Here is a 25,305-nt window from a genome sequence, read left to right as displayed (position 1 = left end):
GCAAAAGAATAAATGAATGACTTTCATCTCAAAATGAAGGGATCAGCTCCCCGATGGGGACAGGGAGGGGTAAATAGGGACTGCCCTGAGGCCAGCCCGATTTGGAGAAATAGGCCTGCGCCATAGCCCCTGGAGGATGGTCTCTGTGCAGAGTATTTACACAACAGACACCAATGGTTCCTCTGCAGCCATTACTGTCTATCAGGTAAATAACACATGTGCCAAGACACACATTTAATGAGGGAAATAATATGCCTTTATAAAAAGACTCAATCTGTATTTACCTGAGAGACCAAAGAAGCACCAAATCACCAGATTAGTGGAACCACAGAGGAGTCGTTCTGGTGTCTTGGGTAAATAGACATTTTATAGCCTCCATTACTGGAAAGGGAAAGGAGGGAGGGAGGAGGTCATCCTTCAAGATCCACACACTGGCTGGGAGAGCTTCAGAGATAGGACAAGCTGGGAAGCCTATCAGGAAACATGGGGTCTCCTACCTACCATTCCACTTCCCCAGCCACATACACTTGAAATCTCTGGGAGCATGTAGGTCAACGCCATCTCTAGATCTAATGCACGCCACCAAAATCAGATTGGGAGACAGAACTACATTCCAAAGACGTTCCAAGATGCCAGAGGCGGGTACTGAGACCAACTGACTCAAGAACCTGACTGCCATGCTTCAGCTTCCCGGTCTGGGGAAAGACCCTTGTCTTAGGATGATCTTAGCAATTATACTCAAATTCCTGAGTCACAGAAACAACAAAGATACCTATCTGGAATCTATTTTCCCAGGTTTTGACTTAGGCAGCTAAAATTAGCCTGGGAAACATGTAAATAAACTGTATGCCTTCAAAAGTCATACTACTCAATTGAATGAATGGCCTTTACTGCCAGAGTACTTGTAGGAAAATCACAATCAAAAAGGAAGGAAATTTAATAGGCTGACAGAGGCAGGCCAGACAGACAGACACGGAGAAGCCCAGCAAGAGGAAAGGAATACCCTAGACTCACTAGACAAGAAAGAAAAAATAGCCAGGCATGATGGCACATACCCTTCATCTCAGCCTGCTGGAGGGAGAGATAGGCAGATCTCTTTGAGCTGGAGGTCAGCTAGGGCTACACAGTGAGACCCTGTCTCAAAGAAAAGAATGGAGAAAGGGAGGGAAGAGGAGAGAGGAGGAGAAAGAACAGAACCCAAGGCTCTAACTCCAATAGCACTGCTCACTCCAGTGCAAGAAGCAGGCCGCACACTCACCTCCAAGCTTCTCTCCACTACCAGAAGAGACAAGGACCCAAGCACTCTGGCCGGTTTGCTAATGGCTACATGTTATATACAAGCCTGAAATTCCTGGCAACTTTTTTGATTGGTCCAGAGCAGGAAGCAGCAGGAACTCTAACAGGGTCCTCTTTTCAACGGAACACTCTTCACCATACCCCATCTCTGCCCTGGCTTACTTCTTCCAGACAGGCGTAACAGAGCTCTCTGACATCAGAAAGACCTCTCAAACCATCATCAGTGCTGAAGTCACCAAAAGCTGTCAGGAACACAAATTCTGAGAACATACATCAATCAGGCCATCTCAGCAGCTCAAGGAAACCCAAAAGGCAATTCTTGAGGATCTATCTGCCTGCTGTTGGCTAAACCACCAGCCATTCCCACTTACAAACTCCTTCTAGAAGCCAGAGCTGAACAACGTCTCTTCACAAAGTCCTGTACACCAGATACCTCTCTCTCCATGACAAACCTTCCTTCCTAATCAACATGGATGGACAAAGCTAGAGATGAGGAAAGATAGCTACCCTATAAATACTCCTTCCCCCCACCCTCTTTGCAGACACATATACACAACAGAGGTATCCAAAGCTGTTTAAATCCTTCGATTCTAGACAGTAAGCTAGCGTTGGAGCAGGGTCATAACGCTATAGTTACTAAAATATTAGACAAACCTACATTTGAGCCCTAACTCTACTATACATTCTTGTTACTAACACCCCCGTATCTTTCCTGGTTCACATCAACCATCCAATGCACATAGTGTTTTGCATACCACTACATGCTCAAAGGGAGTTACTATTGTCAACACATGAGAAGGAAGAAAGGAAAATACTTTTGTGAAAACCTGTTACAGGCCAGGCACTATGCTGGTAAGTTACATATTTTACCTCATTTAATCCTCTAACAATCAAGTAAAACAGTAACTGTATTCCTGTCCTACACATGAGAAACTGAGGCTCACAGCATTCAATTTTTTGTTGACTCTACATTCCTCTTTCTTGTCCAAAAGGTCTTATTTCCCTAGTTGACTGATTTCACAATTTTACAGGACTAATAATTCATATTAACTTTAATTCTTCTTTTGAGGTAAGGTATGATTTTTTTTTTCCGAGATAGGGTTTCTCTGTAGCCCTGGCTGTCCTGGAACTCACTCTGTAGACCAGGCTGGCCTCGAACTCAGAAATCCACCTGCCTCTGCCTCCCATGTGCTGGGATTAAAGATGTGCACCACTACTACCCGGTGTAAGGTATGATTTTTATGCAAAAATAACCTTAAGCAATAATGAAATCTAAACCAGTTTTGTATATGTATGTATATATATATATATATATATATATATATATATAAAATATAACTACCTATACATAATTTTATACATATATGTATGTACATGTATATATATACATATATATATAGAGAGAGAGAGAGAGAAAGAGAGAGAGAAAGAGAGAGAGAGATTTATTCTATTTTTTAAAAATACAATTTGACCTTGAGCACAAAGCAGCAATGGTGGGCACCATGGATTAGAACCACTGCAGTGTGGTGCACAGACCTCAAAGTCTCTTCCCATACACACTGGCAGAGGTGTGACTATTCCCTCTTACAGAGTGAGAAGTTCTAAAGAGGTGGAGAAACAGGCAGCTCTTGCTCAGGTCCCCAGATGTGACGTTTCCTTCCACAAAGCTAGGCCTGGACAAATGCTGCTCCCTCTATGTTAGAAAAGCACTACCATTTTTCACCAGCAAATTAACACTTTCTTTAAAACCCAGTTAAATCCCACCCTTTCCGTAGATTTCTGATACTCCATGATGAAGTTAATGGCGTCCATGTGACCTAGTAGCAGAGTTTATTCTGACTTATCTTCTCACTATTCGATGACACACTATCTGTCTCTTTTGCTACTAACAATTTTCAAAGACTTATCGAGGAAGGATGGATAGCAGCCACAAAGGCATACCTGTGCACCAAACGGAGGCATCCATGTATGCAGAAAAAGCAGATTTTCTAACTACTTTCTTGTCAAGTACTTTTTTGCATTTTAAAATTTCACACAGCTTGAAAGAGGAGCATAGAGTTTTAATCTAAATGGCACATAAGTTTTGGAAATCTGAGAAACACAGTTGGTTTCCTAAAAGCAACAACTATATTCTATTCATTTCTTTACTCCCAGCACAGAACCAGGCACAATGAAGAAAGTAAAGACTTGCTAAATAAATTAATATGCACAAAGCCATGATGCCAACTACTCTAGAAGTAGAATGTGCTAGAAAAGAGAAACCAAAGCACACCAAACAAAGCTAGCTAGCTTCTTTCCATCCCTTCTTTCCCTTTCTGCCCTTCTCAGGAGGAGGGAAGGAGAGGGGGGAAAGAAAAAGGGAGGGGGAGAGAGAGAAGGAAAGAGGGAGGGAGGAAAGGAGAGACTGGGGGAGGGGGAAGGAGGGGCAGGAGGGAGAGAGGGAGAATGAATATTGCTTTGGTGTGGGAATACTATTAAAAGGATTAATTTAGGGACCAGTGTTTGGACTGTCACATCCAATCACTGCACACAGATCTACAGCTTCCCAAATCAGGCTCATGTAGAAAGGAATCAATCGCAAGGACACAGAGGGTCTGAACAGGCATACTAATGGCCTCTTGAGGTGCCAGCGGCCAGCTTTGACACTCCCATAAATTATCTGCCTTTTGATTTTACCTGTAGCTGTGGGGCACAAGGCACAATTTTAAACATATCAAAGCAATCCCTCCTAACCCAAGCTTCCCCAAGGAATGTCCCCCAAAGGAGGACGAAGCTAAAAACAACAACCCAAAGGGAATCTGCTTCCCAAAAGGTCTGGTCCTCAAAATCACCTAATAAAACCCAACAGAACCAAATAGATAAAGCAGGATTCAGCCAAGCACACATGGATGGGGCATTCATCTCTCACTCAAGGGAAGAGAATCAACTAGCACTACTCCATCTGGAGGCAAGTCTACATAAGCTTTAACAGTACCTTACTGATACTGTGATCCTGGGCAACTCAACTTTACCTTCTTTGGCCCCAGTTTCCTCACTTGGTAGCAAGGACACTAAAATAGAGCACATGCCCCACTTCCCACCATGGGAGGGAAGAGTAGAGGAACTTTACAGGAATGTTGGGCAGTAATGTGACAACACTAATAAATGACCCCAGGAGTCAGGCTAGCAAAACAGTGTGTCTGCATTGGGAAGACAGGGCCTATGAAACTCCTACCATGTGCACAGTTTCCACAGTTAAAAAAAAGGTGTCTTGGGGCTGGAGAGATGGCTCAGTGGTTAAGAGCAATCAATGTCTGCTCTTCCAAAAGTCCTGAGTTCAATTCCCAACAACCATATGGTGGCTCACAACTATCTATAATGGGATATGACGCCCTCTTCTGGCATGCAGGTGTACATGCAAATAAAGCACTCATGTATAAAATAAAATCTTAAAAAAAAAATTTTTTTTAATGTGTCTGTTTACATTGTAACTGTATCCTGTAGGCCAGCTACGCTTTCACCACATGGACCCAATGAAAACTTCAGCTCAGAGTTTATGAGGACAAAGCACATATCACTTAACTGCTTCCTGCTTTTATGCAGAATATTAGTAGTAGCACCCGCCTTTAATCTCAACATTTGGAAGGCAAAGGCAGACATATCTCTATGTCTGCTCGAAGCTAGCCTGGTCTACATACAGTGTTCCAGACCAGCCACAGTGACAGCCTGTCTAAAAATTAAAACCTCACCACCAAAACGGCACCACTACACTGCTAGGAGCTTTCTCACTCCCGAAACTTTCAAAGCCTTCAACAACGCTTTCAAATCCCACCATCTCCACTTCAGACAGCAAAGTGAAGCTCAGAGGGTTAAGTCACTTGTCTGAGGTCACAGAAATATCACTATCAGAAATCTGTAGGCCTTCCTCCATCACTGCAAATACATTAGGGTTCATAAGAAGAAGAAGAAAGAGGGAAAGGACAGAGTGGGATTTTCACACTCAACCAAAACTTTACTGGACCCTCTGCATGAGACACACCACCACAGTCTGGCAGACTTTCACAAAATCAGACATGGGTTATCAGTACGCTACAATCAAAGAAAGAAGAGACCAAGTAGGACATATAGAATGAGGAACACTGCCTTGAAAGCTTAGGAACACAAGCCAGTTTCTGTGTATACAGCCAGTTCCTAGCTGTTAAACTAGGTACCTTAAAATGAAGATCCCTTCAAGGGCTCTTAAAGTATTCAGTCCATACTTCCTTCAACATAAAATAGTTTCCAAAACATTTTAATTCACTGTATGCTCACACTCTCTCCCTTATCTCTTTGCCCTTTCAATCCACTCTTCACACTGATATCACTACAAGCTTTCTACAACACAAACCTCATAATTATAATCTTTTAATTTTCCTTTTATCTCTGCTTTGTTTTTAGCACAGGCTGGCCTTAAATTAGCAACTCTCCTGCTTTCCCCTACCAATTACAGGAGTATACCACCACCCTAAGCTGCTTACAATCTTTTAATGTCTTCCTAATGTTCTGATCCAGATGGATCATGAACCAAATCCAGATGCCACTTGCTTTTATAAATACATTTTTTACTAGAGCACAATCATGTTCACCTTCACAGCATCCAAAGCTGCTGAGATGCTCATTACAAGCTGTACAGATAGAAGTCACAAACCCTAAGAATTTACTCTAGTCTGTCCTAGAAAAGCTTGCTAACCTGTAGTCTTTTACCCCTCTACATACCTGTTCTCACCCCACCAGCTCACTAGAGTTTCTAAGGCACCAGACTCTGCTCCCCTTTCCTACTTCATTTCCCATCTGCCTTTTAATCTCAATGGAACTTCCTCCAACTTAACAAAGCTGATACTTCATTCCGCATGTTTATTTACTTCTAGGTAAGGGGGTGGATTCCTTGAGAAGCCACCTCAAGAGTCTGCAAGTTCACAGTAAGGACACTTGTGCAGGCTCAGAGAACGTGGTCCCTTGCTGCACCACTAGTAGGTGCACCATCATTGCTGCACTGCTGTTGTCTCTCCCCTGGATCATAAAGCTGTGGTATCATAGGCAGTCTGCTTTTCCACTATAATCCCAACAACTAGCAAAGTGTCTGGGCCTCAGTTACTGAACAAACACCTTCCAAATCCCTGCTGTCAATCATCAAAAGCCCACCTTTTTAGTCAGTCCAAGTGGAAGTAAGTGGGGACCAATCATTCACTCAAGGGTGACACATAACTCAAAACCAAACCTGAAAGGTTTTAGTCAAATATATCACAACAGTCACATGAGAGGTGGTCTTCTTGTTGAATTAAGATGAGTATTTCTCAGAATATAGGGCTATCCCAGCCCTACTCAGTAACCCTAAAGGCAAGGTACTCACTTGTGAGGTGTCCATTAAAAAAAATCATGGCTGGGCATGGTAGTTCATGCTTATAATCCCAGTCATTAGAACTTGAAGCAGGAAGGCTGCAAGTCTGAGACCAATCTGGTCAATTTAGTTAAGATCAAACATAAGTAAGGAAAAAAAAAAAAAAGAAAGAAAGACAAGAATATTGTTCAGTGCTGGCATGCTGGCATGCTGGTTCATTCCCCAGTACTGAGGAGAAAGCAAATCTCATGACAGAACTGGAGAGTCGAGATCACTCATCTCCAACTCTTACTCTAAAGATTTTTAGTCAATTTGTTTCACTAAGTTTGAGCATATGCTATCTACCATACCAGAAGCTACAGAAAAATACCCTCTGCATCAGCCCCCATCCCATACCCACCAAACCCAATCAGTCAGACATCAAACATGATCATGCAACAGGATTCTCACCTCTCCTTACTTCGAAGATGCCAAGACTGGCAGCTGGAGATGCTGAAGGGTCTGTGAGAGCTGGAAAGCCCCAATGCTGTGGACAAACACACATCTCTGCAACAGGTATATTTCAACTCAAGGTTTAAATCCTCATTAATGGTCGCTCTTAAACTCACAAACTCAAACTTTGGGATTTAGCTATTACTGTGGAAAGAAAACGGTCCCACAGACCTTTCAGATGCTATTAACAATATTACATACATGTGCATGTGCATGTGTGTGTGCACGAGCTTGTACATGAATCACAGATTTCATGTTCTCTAGTAGAGTGTTCTCCTTAAGGAAATTTATCTTCTAGAAATACCAAATATTCATAATATGTGAGCCTCCACTAAGAATGATAGTCATGAGTGGTGGCTCACTAGATAATTTCAGAATCCTATCAGAAAAAGACACAAAGCTTGCAATATTCAGAACTCAGGAACTGGGACTGAGCCAGGACTGAAGAGAAGGGTTCATTGCCACAAATCTCTAGGCAGTAACTAGAATGGAAACACACACTAGGAAACACTTTCAAAATACTTCTGGGCTGGAGAGATGGCTCAGAGGTTGAGAGCACTAGCTGCTCTTCCAGAGAACCTGGGTTCAATTCCCAGCACCCACAGCTCACAGCTGTCTCTAACTCCAGTTCCACGGGATCTGACACTCTTTCACAGACATACATGCAAGCAAAACACTTCCAAGTCTGCCTCAACTTCTAAAAAAGTCAAGCTAATCAAATCCCAAATCAAGACATCATGGAAGCCAATCACAGGCAGCACGTGCAAGAGCCAGCCAGGGTTACACACACCAAGGCCATCTGAAAATAGACATTTTTAAAAAGCATCAAGGAATATCTATCATATTTATCACCTAATTCAGATATGCTAGAGGATCGGAAATCACAGACATGCTCTTGTAAGCTGGCAAAGCCCTCTGCACAAACATCTACGATTGGAACCATTAATCCCATCTACCACTCCACACACTTAAGACTTTATTCTATCCTGATCCCCTGGGAACAGGGCACTCCCCAGTTTATTCCACCAGGGAGTAAACTTTTCAAAATGAAATGGAATAAAAACCCTTTGATTTGGATATTTCAAGTTGAAGGGAGAGCTCTTAGCCAAGCCCCAGGACCCAACTAGCAGATTATTTACAGGATCTTTGGGCAGGAACTGTTAATGAGCTTTTAATTTGGAGTGCTTAAGTTGCCAAAGTGCTCTGAGCTCCAGTGAAGCACCACAGAATCCATAAAGGACACCTTATCAATCACTTCCCGAGCAGCTCCCTTCCCCCACGCAGCACCCCGATGACAGGCAGCCAAGTGGGTTTCTAACCAAGATCACAGGCACACATTAGTGGAGTCACACTCCAGGTCACTGTTTATAAATTGGCTTTTAAATGGTGGGTGATTCGAGTATAATATACTTAAGGTCCAAGACCGAGTCCACTAAAACAAGGTATGCTGTGTATGATAAAATCAGAATAAAGTTGAATTTGATGAAGCCTGTTTTCTGGTACAAACTCAACAGTCAAAAATCATTTGGCCAATCACAACCTACTATAGTTAAATAGATTAGTCTTTGGCCAATGGGATTCATGCTTTGCTGTCCTTAGGCTGGGAAACCAATGAAATATACTAGCAAATGCATGCCACAGAAATGGTCAGACAATTGTTGGCCCCAGTCATTGCAAAATCCAGCCTGAGGGACAAACTCTGTATCTCCAGATGAGGGGCCTCATACCCAGCATCTTCCAGGTCAACGTCAAGCAGCTGACATTTTCCAAGAACTCAACCCAAGTCATGCTTTCTTTGTTTTAAGAAGACACCTGTTGCTGGACCATTTGCAATTAAAGGCATACAAAAAGCTACCCGGGTTAAGGCTCTTTCTCCACTCTGTCCACCTCTGTCCACCATTATTACCCACAGCTTGTGACTTACAAAGAAGTACAGTGCTAACATGCGTGCCTGTGCCAGCATGCGGAGGGAGTAGTCTATTCCTTAATCTTCTTCTACTTTATTTGGTCAAACCTCTCTTCTTCTCCAGTAATCTCAAACCAGGCCCTTTCATCCACTCACCCAATCTCTCTTGCAAAGCCGAGCTCCCCCACCGCCCTCCCCAGCTACCCCTTCGCCAAGAGTTACAACGTGCATCCAGGGTGAGCACCAGGCCAGAATCCCAGGCTCCTTAAGTGTGCGCGCCACGACCCACACCTCGCATGCATTAACCAGGGCCCAAGCTGGGGGCCCTCTCAATCTCACCCACCCCAGGGTGTTGCCCCCAGCTCGGGCCCATCCAGGTCCAGGGAAGCGAAAGGGGAGGGGCAGGGGGCCAGGAGACCAGCCCTCCTTCCCAGGGCCGCCCCCGCCCCCCGTCAGCTGCCGGAGAGGCTGTCGCCATGGCAACGCCCCCTCCTCCGGGCCAGCACGGCAGGCTCTCTCCAGGTGCAGGCCCCGGCGTCTCCCTCGGCCTCAGCAGACGCTCCGGGCAGTTGACGGCAGCGGGCACGGCCCGCGCCGCCTGCGGCGCTGGCCAGGCAGAAGCAGGGCCAGCTCCGCCCGCTCCCCACAGCCCGTTCCAGGCCGCCTCAACAGCGGCAGCCAGCACCACGAGTCCACAACACACCGACTCACCTCCGCGCACTCTGACCCCGACCGACGCGGTGGACGGGCGGGCGTGGTAGCCAACCGCTGAGCCCGCTGCTAGCGCCTTTGGCCAATGAGCTGGAATAAGGCGGGGTTTCTTCTCTCCAAACGCTCTCTCTCCCACCGACATGCGCGTTAAGGTGTGTCAAGATGGTGACCGTTGGCTCTGGGCCTTATGGGACTTGTAGTTTGGAGGAGCCACGTAGTCAAAAGAGAAGGGGAGGGTCACTTCTAAACAGTGAAAGGGGTTTTCTTAAAAATAAATAAATGATAATAATAAAAAAAAATCCTAAAACTTCGTCAGGCCTAGAATGACCCAGATGCTCTGCTTATTTTCCCCACCTTTACTGTAGGCACTCGGTGAGTATGGGCTTAGGAGACATTCTCTTTAGGCGACACTTTCTGTGATTCATTGTCAACAAGTAATCGTTATCTACTTTCTGATGCGGGCCTGAGGGAAATCTGGAAAGAAGGGAGGCGAATTCGGCTAAAAAGAAAATGCTTAGATTTCTGAAGGACCTCTCTAAGGAAGAAGCTTCTGGCTTGTTGAGGCCCTCAGAGGAACTGTCAGGGTTAACAAGGTTTCTGGCCATAGCTGTAGTAGGCTTTTACAGTCTCTCCAGGCAGCTGAGGAGAACTTCACCTAAAGCGATGGGTGAGTGTCTCCATCTTAGCTGTGCTTCTCTGGGAATCCACGTTATGAAATGGGAAGCATCAGTCTTAAGCCACTGGTGATTTTGACAGCCTCTCAGTCAGATCTATCTTAGGAGCCATTTTCAGTTACCAAGCTCCTCTGTCTGCCACCTTCTATTTTCCCTTAAGACAGCTAATATCAGTTCTGGACCCTGCCACCTCTGAGATCTTAATATAATGGTTCCTGCCTGAGCTGAAAATGCCTGTAATCCCCATATCAGAGAATGCTTTCTTTAATCTCATGCACATAATGGGTTAGATGGTTCTACTGTGAACCTACAGAACTGATCATAGTGCTTTTCAATTGTCTTGTCTCCTTGCCATCTCTCTCCCAGGAATTAAAACTCGTTTAAGATAGATATTATTTCCATATTGTTCATGCTGCATGGCTTACACACAGTATGATGTCAGGCATAGAGCAGCTATACAATAAAGTGTTTCTGACAAATGAAGGAATAAACTGCATCAGAGACAGATATCACTCATCCCCAACTGAGAAAAGGAGAGGCATGACTGCCTCTCCCCAATTCTTGGAACTGAAACGAGGGCTCCCTCCTCTTATCATTACATAAACATTAACCTAGGTTGGCCCATTAGTCAATATGTGTTTATACTTCAGAATTGGGCACTGTCTGTTGCTGATGGTTACGTGGTAAGACATACAAAACCTGTATCCTCAAGGAGCTTTTCTATTGGAGAAGAAATGGAAGGGATAGACAATGAAAAGATAATATAAAAAGTAAGACAGCTAAGAAGCCATAAGAGGGTGTCTTCTTTCAAGTTTCAATTGCTATGATAAGACACCATGGCCAAAAAAACCCAACTTGGAAAGGAAACAGTTTATTTTGCTTACATTTATGTATCACAGTCTATTGCTGAAGGCAGTCCAGGCAGACGCTCAAGGTCCCAGAGGAGGCAGGAACTGAAACAGAGACCATGGAGGAGCGCTGCTTCCGGTGGCCTGCTCAGCTATTTTCTTATTACCCTAGGACCACCTTCCCAGGGTGGCACTGCTCACACCAATCTTCAGCCAAGAAAATGCTGGAAGGACTTTCCCACAGATCACCCCAGGGAGGAATCGTCTCAACTGTGGCTCCTCAATTGACGATGGTGCTAGTTTGTTTCAAGTGGACCAAAAAGCAACCAGGACATATGTCTAGCACCATTTCAGAGATGACTGAAAATTTATTTAGTGATTCTGTTTTTAAATATACATATAAAATTCAAGTCAGCCACTCAAACAACAATTTTTTTTTTTCGGTTTTTCGAGACAGGGTTTCTCTGTGTGGCCCTGGCTGTCCTGGAACTCACTCTGTAGACCAGGCTGGCCTCGAACTCAGAAATCCAGCTGCCTGAGCCAGGTGGTGGTGGTGCATGTCTTTAATCCCAGCACTTGGGAGGCAGAGGCAGGTGGGTTTCTGAGTTCAAGGCCAGCCTGGTCTACAGAGTGAGTTCCAGGACAGCCAGGGCCACACAGAGAAACCCTGTCTCGAAAGAAAACAACAACAAAAAAGAAATCCGCCTGCCTCAGCCCCCTGAGCGCTGGGATTAAAGGCGTGCCCCACCACTGCCCGGCTCAAACAACAATTTTTAAAATCAAACATTCTAACACAATACAATCCAAAGATAGGCTATTTTGACATTTACATGCTATGGAAGAATGACAAAAATATAACAAAAAAAATGTTTTTGAGACAGGGTTTTGGGCTGGTGAGATGGCTCAGCGGGAAAGAGCACTGACTGCTCTTCCGAAGGTCCTGAGTTCAAATCCCAGCAACCACATGGTGGCTCACAACCATCGTAATGAGATCTGACAGCCTCTTCTGGTGTGTCTGAAGACAGCTACAGTGTACTTACATATAACAATAAATAAATCTAAAAAAAAAAAAAAGAGAGAGAGGGTTTTTCTGTATAGTCTTGGCTATTCTGAAACTCACTCTGTAGACCAGGCTTGCCTCAAACTCACAGAGATCCGCCTACCTCTGCCTCTGCCTCTCCAGTGCTGGGATGAAAAGTGCATGCCACCACTGCCCAGCTGATTGTTTCCCATAATTAAAGTATTATGCTTCTATAAGAGCACCATACTTTACATATGCAATAAGAACACTATAGGCCATAACATACAGTAGCCTGGAATGTGAGCTAAGGTTTCATATAGCATTTGTTGGTGTTAAGTGGTAGCAAAAAATGTATTGTTCTAGTTAGATTTCTATTGCTGTGATAAAACACCAATACCAACAGGAATGTGGGGAGGAAAGCATTTATTTGGTTTACACATCTCAATCATGGTCCAGCATGAAGGAAACTCAGGGCACGAACTCAAGGCAGAAACTTGGAGGCAGGAACTGAAGCAGAGACCATGCCAACAAGCACAGTGCAAGGTTGTACATTGTGTGTTCAAGGCCACAGCTGCAGTGAAATCCCAACTTTTTTACTGTTGCTATTTTGTTTGTGTATCCCCCACTCTCAGAAATCTATTATATTACCCCCATTTGGACTCATAATTCACAGTTTAAGAATCTGTATTCTAGGATTATCCTAGAGGACCTGGGTTTGATTCCAGCACCCACATGGCAGCTCATAACCATCTATAACCCTAGCTTTAGGAGACTTAGTGCACTCTTTGGGCTTCCTCAGGCACTACATACAAGTGGTGCACACACTTCCATGCAGGCAAAACACCCACATACATTTAGAAGAAGAATGAAGGGGAGGAGGAGGAAGAGAAAGAGATAGAAGGAGAGGAGGAGGAAGTGGCAGCAGCTGGATCCTAGAAAATAAAGCAGATCCAGTGACTAAGCTTATATACTAAGACTTAACTTCGAAGCCTAAGCCCCGGGAAGAAAGAAGTGAGGCTGGACAGGAGGGGCTGAATATACAAGGCAGTATGTTTCCTAGTTGGGCAGGATAACAAAGAAAACAGTTTCTCTTAGCAGATCCTATCTCAGATAGGAGATATAGAACATTATAAACAGAGAGAAAAAGCTGGGTGTGGTGGTGAATGTCCTTTATCCCAGCACCTGGGAGGCAGAGGAAGGATATCTCTAAATTCCAGGCCAGCCTGGTCTATAGGGCAAGTTCCAGGACAGCCAGCACTACACAGAGAAGCCCTATCTCAAAAAAACAAAAAGAAGAGAAGGAGGAGGAGAAAGAAGAGGAAGAAGAAGAGGAGGAGGAGGAGGGGGAAGAGGAAGAGGAAGAGGAGGTGATAGCAGAGGGGATTGAGAGAGAGAAACAGGGAAAAGGAAAAAGGTAGTCCCCATCATTCCATTAGCTAATGGGATGCCAGATCTCACACCATAGAGAACAGCGGCACATTTGAGACTTAAAACTGTGTTAAAGCCTCTGATTTGATCACTTGGTATCTCTGCAACCCCAACACAGAGAGCACAGTAGAGCCTAACCCTCACTCCCAAAGGAGGGCAGAATAGCCAGATGAGTGGACAAGAATGGCACGTGGGCTGCTAACTAACAGGTGGCCCTGGGTTCAGGGTTAGATGGGATGGCAGATGAACTGAGTCAGGTTCATCCCGGACAGTCTCCTGGCTTCAGGGCCAATGGACCAAGACCAATGAAAAAGAAGATCCCAAGAAAGGACAAGGCAGCCACCAAGGAAAAAAACAGCAAAATGGACATCAAAACTGGGACCTTGTGTGGCTGTTGCCTCAAGGGTGTCTATGATTAGTCTCCTTTTGAGTCAGAGCTTCTGGGATTACCCACTCAAGGCACTCATGAGATTGGGCTCCTAGCAAGCATTCCCACTTGGAGAAATGGGGGAGGACTCTCCAGGGCCTGCCCCTCCCCAGGGCTATGTGAGAGAGGTACGCAACTGCTGAATAGAGTCCTCTCTGATTGTGAAACAGCCCCTAAGTTGCCCAAGGGGTATTAGAGTGACATAGTGTTCCTAAGTAGTTACCCAAGCTGGGGTAGGGTGATAGGTGAGACAGCTGCCTAAACCTTCCATATTATTCCAAGTTAACTCCCCATTCATGCTCTGGTGTATAATAACCCCCAATAAACTCACTGGTGCATCAAGCAAGCCTTGGATAGAATTGGTTCTCTGGTGTGTCATTACCCTCCATATCTAGGGCAAACAGAAATCCTCTTATTAGATTCTCCAGGAAAAGTCACACAAGAGACTTTAACCAAACCTTAAAAGGGCAGAGAATGCTGACCCAGATGATGGTGCATGGCAGCCTCCAACTCAGCATAGCTAGGAGAACCCAGGCTAGATCTAAAATCCCTTCATCCAGAGGCTGGAATAATTGCTGCCACCATCTAGTCCCTATAATCTGCACAGGATGACATGGTACAGTTATAAGGACTGTGGGTTCCTAGAAAGCCAGGGTCTGAGCCCTGGCTGTGGCTATGACCTTAGACAAATCAAATAACTCTCCAGGTTTCTGTATTTGCATCTCCACAGTGGAGCTAGCGCTGACGTCTGTTGTTAGAATTAAACCCAAGATGCCTAATACATGGCATTGAAGAGTTCAGTACATGGAGGCTGTTGGTACTTTTCTTGTCTACTCCGTATTCTCCAACTCCTCTTCCCACCCTGACCACAACCCCCTACCTCTTTCTCTTCCCCGCCGACCGTCTTCTACAGGATCATCTGTGGGGCCTGAACCTGACCATTCCCTCTTCTTCCCGCTCTCCCCATGCTTGTTCGCCATAAGCCTGTACCATTCATCTCCCTGGTGACCCGAATCTGAACTAAGAGATGGATGTGAGGCAGTGGAGGACAGGGTGGTAATGTGCTCCCTTATCTCTGGGCCCCTCACCAGGGCCCAGTTAATTTTCTCTTTGATTTTAATATAGATTTATTGAAAGTTTCAGTTATCAAAACAAACTGTAGCAGCAAATTGGTGTTCTTTGCAGGCCTACAAATGCCTATAAAGCTGCCATGCTTGGGGACGGATGGCGCTCTCCAGGAGGTCAGTCATGGCAACAGGAAGTCCCTGGAGACACACACACTGCAGTTTAATATTTTTCTTATTAGCCTTTTTTCTTCTTGCCTAGCTAAGCCTCCCCCTTTAAATGGGAAACCAAATGGAGCCCAGGAAGGCTGTTCCCTGTGCTGCTCCATTCTCTGTGTTTTCTCTGCCTTAGCCTACATGACTCCTCTGATTTCCCCCTCTTTCCCCACTGACCTAGGAAAAAATCATGATGCACATAGCCTTGCCCCACCTATCCTATGCCTGAGCTAGTCAGAAGCAGAGAACCCCCAGAAAAAATTGGGGTCCCAAACACCTTTCAGATCTGGCATTCTATGGAGGGAAGAAAGAGCAAAGTTTGAAAGCAAAGGAGGCACTTTCTAATAAGGAATCCTGCCCTGCCAAGATCTACTAGACTAAACTGAAATAAAAAGAAGATGACGGAGCTGGAGAAATGGCTCTGTCAATAAAAGGCTCGCCATATAAACATGAGGACTTATGTTCCAATAGCCAGCACCCACTTAAAAAGCTGGGGTTGGCAGTATATTGGTATCCTAGAGCTGAGAAGGCAGGAGAGCTCCTGGGGTTTTGCTGGTCAGCTAATCCAGTCAAATTGCTGAGCTCCAGGTTCAGTGAGAGTCCCTGTCTCAAAAAATATTGTGGAGATGCAGTTGAGGAAGACACCCAGTGTTGACTTCTGGCCGTCACATCCACAAACATGTATGTGCCCGAACACACAGAACCACAGACACACACTCAGGATGATAGATCCTAGAAAGTAGGCAAGTTCTGATAGCAGTACAAGGGTCACGTGGTTTCATTATGGCATGCCCACTGCCATTTTCAACATGACCTCTCCTCTCAATATTAATATTTGATCTCTATTCTCAATTCATCCTTAAAGAACAACCTGTTTTTTCCTACTCCAATGGCTCTTCGATATGTGCCATAGCTCAAACCACTCACTGGCATTTATGGGCACCTCTAGGTTGTAGAATAAGTTCTGTTCCAGTGCTGGTCTTTAGGCCCACTCAGCTTGAGAGTACCAGCATTCTCTAGCTTTGTACTAAGCTGCCATGCCACATCCCAATTCTCAGTGTTCTTTCCTTGTTCTTAAACAGCAGCTGCCAGCAGCCAGGGCCATTGCCCTCCCCAGAACTATGACTATGACTGAGGCTTCCAGCCATGCTTGAATTCTGGCCCCAGTGCTTATTGATTCTGTGTCTTTGGGAACCTCGTTGTGATCTCAAGGTACCTTGTGTTTCTATGTCCTCTCGTCTAAGCTTCTCTCTGAAGTAAATGGCTTGTCTGGGGACTCCCTCCCCCAGTGTTCTAAGATCGTCCAGGAGAAAGACTGTGTCTTTTTCCTCTTTAGAGTTGTCTTTGTGTATACAGTTGATGATGAGTAAAAACGGCCTCTTTGAGTCTGCTCCCTCAGCCATAAGATGGAGATAATGCCTGCAGTAGAATGAAGAAAGCACCTCTCACGGTGCCAATCAGCGCATAGTAGGGATTTAGTGATTGTAGTAGTCACCATATGCTTTGTCTTGACCTTGGTCATCAGCCATCCATACTTCCACTTTTACTTCTTCCTGTCTCAGCTTCAAATTCCACTCTCTCCAGCTACCTACTGGGGATTACCTCTTACCAATCACTCAGCACTGCTCACCCTGGCCCCTTCAGAGAGGTGCTAACTCCGCTCCTCCCTCCCACTCCCAGGCCAACATTTCTTGTCTTTCCAAAAACCATCCACTAATGGCTGCCTCCTAGTGGCTAGTCCCTGTGCTCCCTTGTAGTTTGTCTTACATGCAAAGGTTCCCAGGCTTGCCATCTATGCTAGCTGGCAGCACAGGTGAGTCAGGTTATGTTCACTGTCTTTCTAATTCTAGGCTCCCACCTGCTCCTGGAGAAATGCCAATCCCTGGCCAGGTTCTCCCACCCCCAAGCCACCAGTGTGCCCATCAGCACAAGCTACTAGGTACCACCAGTATCTATCACCTAGGGTACCACTGATCTATCACCTAGGGGACCACTAATCTATCACCTAGGGTGCCACTGACATCTATCACCTAGGGTGCCACTGACATCTATCACCTAGGCTTTCACAAAACTGACCTTGAATGCTTGTGCTTCATGTGCTCAGTCTTTGTGCTGCCATGAGGACATGACACCCTTCTGGAAAGTAGGAGAGTGACACACCCCCTTGCCACTCAGCTAGGGTGACATGGCACCCACAGCAATGTTGCTTGAGTTTTTCCACTTATTTGTACCATGCTTTTCCTTTTCATTGTGCACATCCACTACCAGCAGAAATAGCCAAGATAGATGGCACTTCCCCACTCCTCCAGGCCAACCTCCCTTCCCGCGGTCTCACCTCCCAGAGGAGTTTACTCAAGAGTCATTTGCTGAGCCAGAGGCACAATCCTCCTTCAACCCTCTGCACTCCAGAAGCAGCTCAACCTGCTGAACTCCTCTTTCCTCTGCCTTCAGTCTATCTTTCAAGCTATGCTGGCTCTCTCCTGTAGCACAGGGCCCACTGGGCTGTCACTCACTCCTACTGCAGCCAGGCTAGAATACATCCAGTTATAGGTGTGTTACAATGTGTCACATCTGATCTTCATGAAACAGCCTCAAGATGCAGAGCAAATTATAGCCCCCAGGTAACTAGATTCAGCTAGACATTTGGGTCAGGGGACGTTGCCTAATTCTCCATATGAGCTTCAAACTCTCAGAGACCCTCACTGCATCATCCGGTGCCTTGGGATGTAGTGAGTGGGTCCTCTTGCTGCCACTGCCTTCCCCTTCTCTCTCAGGCTGGTGGGACTTCATCCTTATGCTGGACCCTTTGTGACTTCAAAGCTCCTCTGTCCAGTTCTCTGTCACCAAGCTTTATCTGGGCTTCCAGGCTACTTTCTTTTCATTTCTTTCTTCAGGAATTAAATCCAGACTGTCCCTCATACTAGTCAAACGCTGGACCATTCAACTCCGATCCTGTTTACTTTTTCTGCATTTTGAGACAGGGTCTGGCGAAGTTACCTAAGCTAGCTTTGAACTCTCTCTACAACCTAAATAGGCATTGAGCTTGTGATTCTCCTGCCTCAGCAGCATCTTGAGTAGTGTGGTTTACAGTCCTGTCTTACGATGCTGGTTCCTCCTTATTTAAGTTCTCCTCTAGCTGAAGGAATAGTTCTTGTCCATGAAGGTACTTTGCATGAGGGGCCTCCAAGCCTTCGGTAGCAGTGGTTTCTCTCTCCTCCACTGGGAGTGCTTTCCCCATCCAGGAAGCCCGCCTTGCTGTCCCACCCTGTGCAGCACTCACCACTCCACAGGGCAGGAGCTTGCTCAGCAAGCCTTGCCTCTGGGAGGTGAGACCCCAGGAAGGACTTTAGGAGGACATCCTGAAATGTCTCCTCCAAGAACTCCAGCCAAATGTATACTCCAATCAATTTTTCAAGATTCAGTCAAATTTATAAACTATATATTTGCTTTGTGTCAGGCTCTTTGAAAGCACAGGACGAGGGCTTGAACAATAAAAACAGCTCCTGCCTTCACAAAGCTTAAGTGTAACGAGGAAAACATAAGCCATTGTCATATCGAGGATTTGAAGATGAGTGAGGTACCTAGCGCAGCCTGGAAGGATGGTATCTAAGTCCAATCTTAAGAGTTGAACAGGAATTTCCTAGGGCAATGAAAAGAGAATAGAGGGGTGAAGAGGCTGGGACATCCTAAGCAAAGAAAATAACATGAGCTAAGTGTACAGAGAAACCTGTAATCCCAGCACTTGAGAGGCTGAGGCGGAAGCATCCCAAGTTTAAGGCTAGCCTGAGACACACAGCAACTGCAAGGACAGGAACAGTCTATACAACTTAGTGAGACCCCTAACTTAAAATGAAAATTTAGGAGCTGGGGAGATGGCTTACTGAGTGCACTCCCAGAGGATCTAGGTTCAATTCCCAGGACCCACATGGCAGCCCACAACTGTCTGTAACTCCTGACTCCTGGGTGCAAGCGATCCTTCCTGTAGCTGGGACATAAAACATTTTTTTTTTTCATATATGTGAGTACACTGTAGCTGTCTTCAGACACACCAGAAGAGGGCATCAGATCCCATTACAGCTGGTTATGAGCCTCCATGTAGTTGCTGGGAATTGAACTCAGGACCTCCGGATGAGCAGTCAGTGTTCTTAACCGCTGAGCCATCTCTCCAGCCCCGACATAAAACAATCTTTAAGTTTTTGGATTTGATTCTGTGGAACAGCTGTGGAGAACCAAGCTAGGGAATAATGAGGCCAGTCCTGTGTTAGCCTTGAATGGGCACTTGTTCCAGTCACCTTGTTTAGATGCTAATCGTGATCAGTGAGTCTGCATTTCTAACAAGTTCCTTGGAGAAGCTGGCACCGGTACCCCTCAGTCCACCTGGAGGAGTAGGCAGTGGCTCTCAACCTTCCTCATGCTACAACCCTTTGATATCACGTTGTGATGACCCCAACCATAAAATTATTTTTGTCGCTACTTCATAACTGTAATTTTGCTACTGTTATGAACCCTAATGTAAATATCTGCTATGCAGCCCCTGTAAAAGGATTGCTTGACACCCCCAAAGGGTCCCGACCCACAGATTGAGAACTGCTTACTAGAGGCCTGAAGGGAGGCAAAGAGAAGGTTATGAGGGAGCCTCCCTCTGCCCTACTCCTTGGTAAGAAGTACAGGCATGGGGCTGTAGAGATGGCCCAGCAGTTAAGCGCATTGGCTGCTTTTCTTGAGGACCTGGGTTCAATTCCCAGCAACTATATGGCATCTCACAATGGTCTGTAATTCCAGTGCAATGGGATCTGACATCCTCTCACAGACATACATTCAGGTAAAATACCAATGTACATAAAATAAAAATAAACACATTTTTAAAAAAAGTACAGGGAGAGGTGACAGCATGTGTGTACAAAGACTGGCCTCCCTTATCCAGCCTGCTCACACATGCTTCAGGTGGTACTGTGTCTCCAGTCTGGTTTTTCCGGCCTGTGTCCACTCATGTCAGCAGGCCCGGCACCTTTTCCTGCCTGTGTACTCTGGTTGGAGACTGCTGTGGCACTACAGTTTTTTTTTTTTTTTTTTAGCATCTCTACCTTAAAGCCATTTATTAACTACTTTTCATCTCCAGAAAAGTGCCAGGTAAGGGCGCTCGGGGAATTAAAAAAAAAAAAAAGCATATTCCTGTCTAAGAATGTTTGGTGTCACCTCACAAGAGGCAGCTTCTCCTGTGCTGCCCTCTGCCAGGCCTGTCATAAACACTCTAAATGAGGCCTGTCTCAGCTAGGCTCCCTGGGGCTCAACGGCCTCTGCAGCCCTATCCAGAGATGAGCCTGTTTATCCCCAACTGTTTTCTCTGACCTCTAAATCAATCCCCTGACTCAAAACCTCAGTCTTCCCCTACCCTCCTCCCAATTCCAACCTAGGTCGATGTGTAACCCTGGAGGCAGTGAGCTGTGACAGAGTCATGAACACAGGTTCTGAATCAGACTGCCTGGGTTCATAGTCCAACTCCATGGCTTACTAGCAGGTCATCTTGGGGAAATGGCCTCACTTCTCTGACCTGCAGTTTTTTTCAACTAGGTTGACCTCTGATTTACAGAGATCTGTTTGGCTCTGCTTCCTGAGTTCTGGGATTAATGGTATGCTCCATCACTCTTGGCTATACACTAAAAGTAAATAACAAAAATAGAAATAAACAAAAATTTTTTTTTTAAAATAGGAAAAATCTTTGAGTACCAAAACCCTTGGAAATCCTGTTTAAGCCAAATGCACCATTATCTCTTATATGACCACCAGGTATCTTGCTTGATTTGTCCCTTCCTTTATGCTTGGGAGGCAGCAGGAGGCTGGAGATGCTCAATAGGGGAACGGGCTGGAAGAGGCAGCAGGCAGCACTTAGAGAGTGCTTCCAGGACTGAGACTCAGTGTGGGAAGGGAAGCATTCCCCTCCCACCTTAACCCCATCCCACAGTGTCCCCTCTGCCCAGGGTCAGCCAGGCTGCCCCTCCTTCCACTGCAGTGAGAGGCAGCCTCAATCATTCATCTTAATGTCTCTATTAAGCAGGGTTATGACCAGGACGAGACAAGAAACAAGGTCTTTTAGTGTAAAAACACAGCTCCTAGGGCTCAGCCCCAAGGGAGTTCTCCTTCACTTGCTACTTACATCAGGGATACTGCTTGCCAGAGGAGACTGGGGAACCAGATTGGGCAGGATGGTTCTGCCCTGTGTTCTCTTTCTTATCTTCTTCCTGAAAACCTTATAAGGCTCATTAGCTTTCATTTACAGTGAGAAATCAGAGGCTCTGCATCCAGGAACAGCAGAGATGCTGCTCAGAACTGAATCTGTAAGGCCCTCTGATAAGCCCCACCTTCCAGGCTTAGTGTAGTGCATGAGTAATCATCAGACCTAGAGTGGCCATTGGTTCAGAGGGCTATGCTAACTGATACTTACCTGTATCCCTACCTGCTGAGGTCTGGGAATGACAACATGATAAGCCTCCTCACCCAGAGAGAAGAGCTGAGACTCCTGGAGAATCAGACTCAAATGCAACAACTCAGAACACACCAGGAAGGCACCAAAAAGAGTCAGGTACACAGGCTTGTCCTTCAGAGGCATGGGAAAGGTGCTAAGACAATCGTTCTTACATGTCTGTGATATCACCATTAGATAGACCTTTAGCTGATGGTTTGGGAGGATTGGGACATAGGAGACAGGGGAGCAGATACTGAAGGTCAGTAAACAGTTTTCTGCTCACTCCTGCTAATCCCCAGGGCACATCTATTCCCACTGAGCTTCTGTCTTCTTATAGGTCTTCGTTTCTCCCTCTCTTTAAAAAGTCATCCCGTGGCCAGGCAAAGTGGCCCATGCCAGTTGTTCTTAGCACTTAGAAAAAAAAAGCTAAGGTCAAAGGGTCACGAGAGCCAGGCTAGCAGGACCACAGAGCAAAACACTGTCTCAAAACCAAACTCAAACCTTATCCACATCTTAATAACTGGAGTGGGCTGGCGTGGAGGAATGCCTAAGCTGTGGAGTCAGGGAAAATGGGTGTTATACCCTGCCTATCCCTCTTCTAGGCAAAGTGACCTTAGACAAATCATTGCTGTTTCCCAGGACTCAGTTTCCCTGAGGTTTTACAGAGTGAATGAAACTACATGTGTCAGCTAAATGTCAAGACTGTGAACACACTGGAAGGAGGAGACTCCTGGGGAAGGAAGCTTCTCGACCGAGAATGTAAGGTGTTCTCTACTGCTGCCTTTGCAGGCTGTGAATGGAGGAACCTTGATCAAGAGGGGCTTCAAGAGCAGAGGGACGTGATACAGGATGAGGGAGGCGCCCAGAGACGCTGAAGGCAGCACAAAGTCAGAGTGAGTTAGCACTGGTCCCAGGGGCTGCTTGAGCAAGGCAGGCTTTTACATAGATATCTAGGGAACAAACAAACAAACAAAAAACAGTAAGGAAGTTGTCCCATTAATAAATAAGAAGGCAGAAAATTAATGATGGTCTGAAAATGGCTGAGCTACTGAACTTATTCCTTTAAATCTGTCTTTAACAAGAAAAATAAAAAGATTTGGCCAATTAGGAGGTAATGAAGACATTGTAGAAATAGTACCTGACAAAAGCACTTGGGATGGGGGAGGGGGTAGCTGAATGAACCTCCCATGGCACCTCCTCAAGACAGAAGAAGGGTGCCAAAGGCAGGGCCTCCCAGATGAGGTGAGTGCAGGATTATCTTGGTCCTGGGAACAGATAGGGACAAGGTAAGGGTGGGGAAACTCCAGATGCTACTTCGTTCTCAATTGGTGGGTTTTTTTTCCTTTCTTTCTTTCTTTCTTTTTTTTTTTTTTTTTTTTTGGGTTTTTTCTTTTTTTGGTTTTTCGAGACAGGGTTTCTCTGTATAGCCCTGGCTGTCCTGGAACTCACTCTGTAGACCAGGCTGGCCTCGAACTCAGAAATCTACCTGCCTCTGCCTCCCAAGTGCTGGGATTAAAGACATGCGCCACCACTGCCCAGCCTCAATTGGTGTTTTATTTAGTTTTGAGTACAATTATACCTGTCTTCAGACACACCAGAAGAGGGCGTCAGATCCCATTACAGATGGTTGTGAACCACCATGTGGTTGCTGGGAATTGAACTCATGACCTCTGGAAAGAGTAGTCAGTGTTCTTAGCCACTGAGTCATCTCTCCAGCCAACTGGTATTTTTACATTTGTGTGTGTATGTGTGTGTGTGTGTGTGTGTGTGTGTGTGTGTGTGTGTGTGTGTGTGTGTGTGTGTAGGTCAGAGAACAATCTGCTTCTCCCCTTTCACCACGTAGATCATAAGGATTAAACTCAGATCATCAAGCCAGGCACAGTGGCGCACGCCTTTAATCCCAGCACTTGGGAGGCAGAGGCAGGCAGATTTCTGAGTTTGAGGCCAGTCTGGTCTACAGAGTGAGTTCCAGGACAGCCAAGGCTACACAGAGAAACCCTGTCTCGAAAAAAATGAACAAACAAACAAGCAGCTCAGGTCATCAAGGTTGGCAGCTTTATCTGCTGAGCCATCATATTTCTGGCTCATGGCAGATGCTTGTCAGAGCATTTTTATGAACCAGGCAACGTTCTGTCACTGACATTGTCTCTGATGAAGGCTGAGCATGAAGGTGGGGAAGGGGAGTATAAGAGCCTCAGAATGTGAGCAACAGTGATGAACAGGGGCCAGCCTGGTGATAAGGGAAACGGTAAGAAACCTGTCTGGAGTTACTAACAGGCTAGACCTCTGATACACTTGATGTTGTCTCTGCTAGGGACTTGTGCTTGGGGTGAGGGAGATAAGACTGAGGAAGATGTTGAAGAAGGAACCTCAGGTTTAGGGAAGGGGAAGATAGGGAAGAAACAAATTGCAAAGGAAAGAACTGGGCGATACTCAAATAGGGCTTAGAAATGGAACAGGAGTGGAAGATGGGAGGGAATAGACTATGGTCTGTAAGGGGCATTGCCTGCCATCCTGGCTTAGCTCTACCACACTACAGAGGCCCAGAAGACCCAAAAAGGCAACAGAAGAGACACCTTGGGGAGGTCTTGGGAAAGAAATGAAGGGAGTGAGAATATAGGTCCAGTTGAAGCCTAGCCCTGTACCCACTTGCCTACAAGTACACTTGACCTGCTGGCTAGCTAGGAAGGAACTCTATACTCCATTAGCCTTTCTCATTCTTTCCCAGGCCAAGGTCAATCATCATCTGTAGCCCTTAGTGCTATCTTTGGGCCAGCCCACTGGGAAGGAAAGGCAAGGCCCACAGCCTGCCAAGGTCAAGGGGAACCGGTCCAGGAAGCTTATCAGCTCTAGGTACTGTCTCCAAATCTAGCTCCAGGATTCAATCCAACGTGGTTGAGCCATGCTAATACTGACAGTCCGTGTGTGAGGGACTGGAAGATGCAGGAGAGTGAAAGGGCAGCCAGTGATGAATAGGGGCAGCCAGAGTCTTCTCGTTAGAGGGGATGTGGAGAGGAGAGCTGCTACAGGGACTGGCCCAGGGTCTGATTTATCATCTTCAGAGCTGATCTGAGTGAGAGGGGTTAAGTAGCAAGTTAATGAAATCTGCAGATGCTGCTAAGTGGGAAAGAGCAGGGGAGACCAGGGAATACCAGACAGGAGGCAGGTGGAATGCCAAAGAAGGAGAGATCATCAGGACAGGAGATCCCGTTCTCCAGTAGAAGGGAAATCCAGTCTGTGCAAGCAAAGACTGAGTTCCTAGTTCATGGAGGATATCTCTGGTCATACCTCCCAGCCCCCTACTTTAGTCTCCTCGGGCTTCTTCAACCACTAGTCAGCCCCCGAACTCCAGCCACATGGAGCAAATGAGACAACCCCCCTCCCACCCCCACACCCCACACCC

At 45.9% G+C, this 25,305-nt stretch overlaps 1 protein-coding gene and 1 pseudogene across 12 annotated transcripts in view; one reads left to right on the top strand and one right to left on the bottom strand.

Moving 5' to 3' along the window:
- Positions 1-9,802, bottom strand: part of Eri3 (ERI1 exoribonuclease family member 3) — a 127,768-nt gene extending 117,966 nt beyond the window's left edge. For 7 of the 12 annotated variants that reach the window (XR_004121026.1, XR_004121024.1, XR_004121025.1 and 4 more), the window contains exons 1-2: positions 9,394-9,755; positions 7,103-7,178 (exon numbers count right to left, since the gene is read on the bottom strand). Coding sequence is in view for 6 of the 12 variants with exons in the window: in XM_031378374.1 (XP_031234234.1) it covers positions 7,103-7,178; positions 9,394-9,528 (211 nt within the window). In the remaining 6 variants the exon portion in view is untranslated. Of the gene's footprint in view, positions 1-7,102; positions 7,179-9,393 lie in introns of all 12 variants that reach the window. The other 5 variants (XM_031378381.1, XM_031378382.1, XM_031378383.1 and 2 more) reach the window with 5 other exon arrangements.
- A 622-nt stretch (positions 9,803-10,424) lies between these two features.
- LOC116095752 overlaps positions 10,425-25,305 on the top strand; it is a 40,080-nt pseudogene continuing 25,199 nt past the window's right edge.

Source organism: Mastomys coucha, unplaced genomic scaffold (assembly GCF_008632895.1).
Source record: "Mastomys coucha isolate ucsf_1 unplaced genomic scaffold, UCSF_Mcou_1 pScaffold18, whole genome shotgun sequence".
Classification (NCBI taxonomy): domain Eukaryota; kingdom Metazoa; phylum Chordata; class Mammalia; order Rodentia; family Muridae; genus Mastomys; species Mastomys coucha.
Note: the sequence above shows the minus strand (reverse complement) of the source record. Positions and strands in the feature narration are given on the sequence as shown.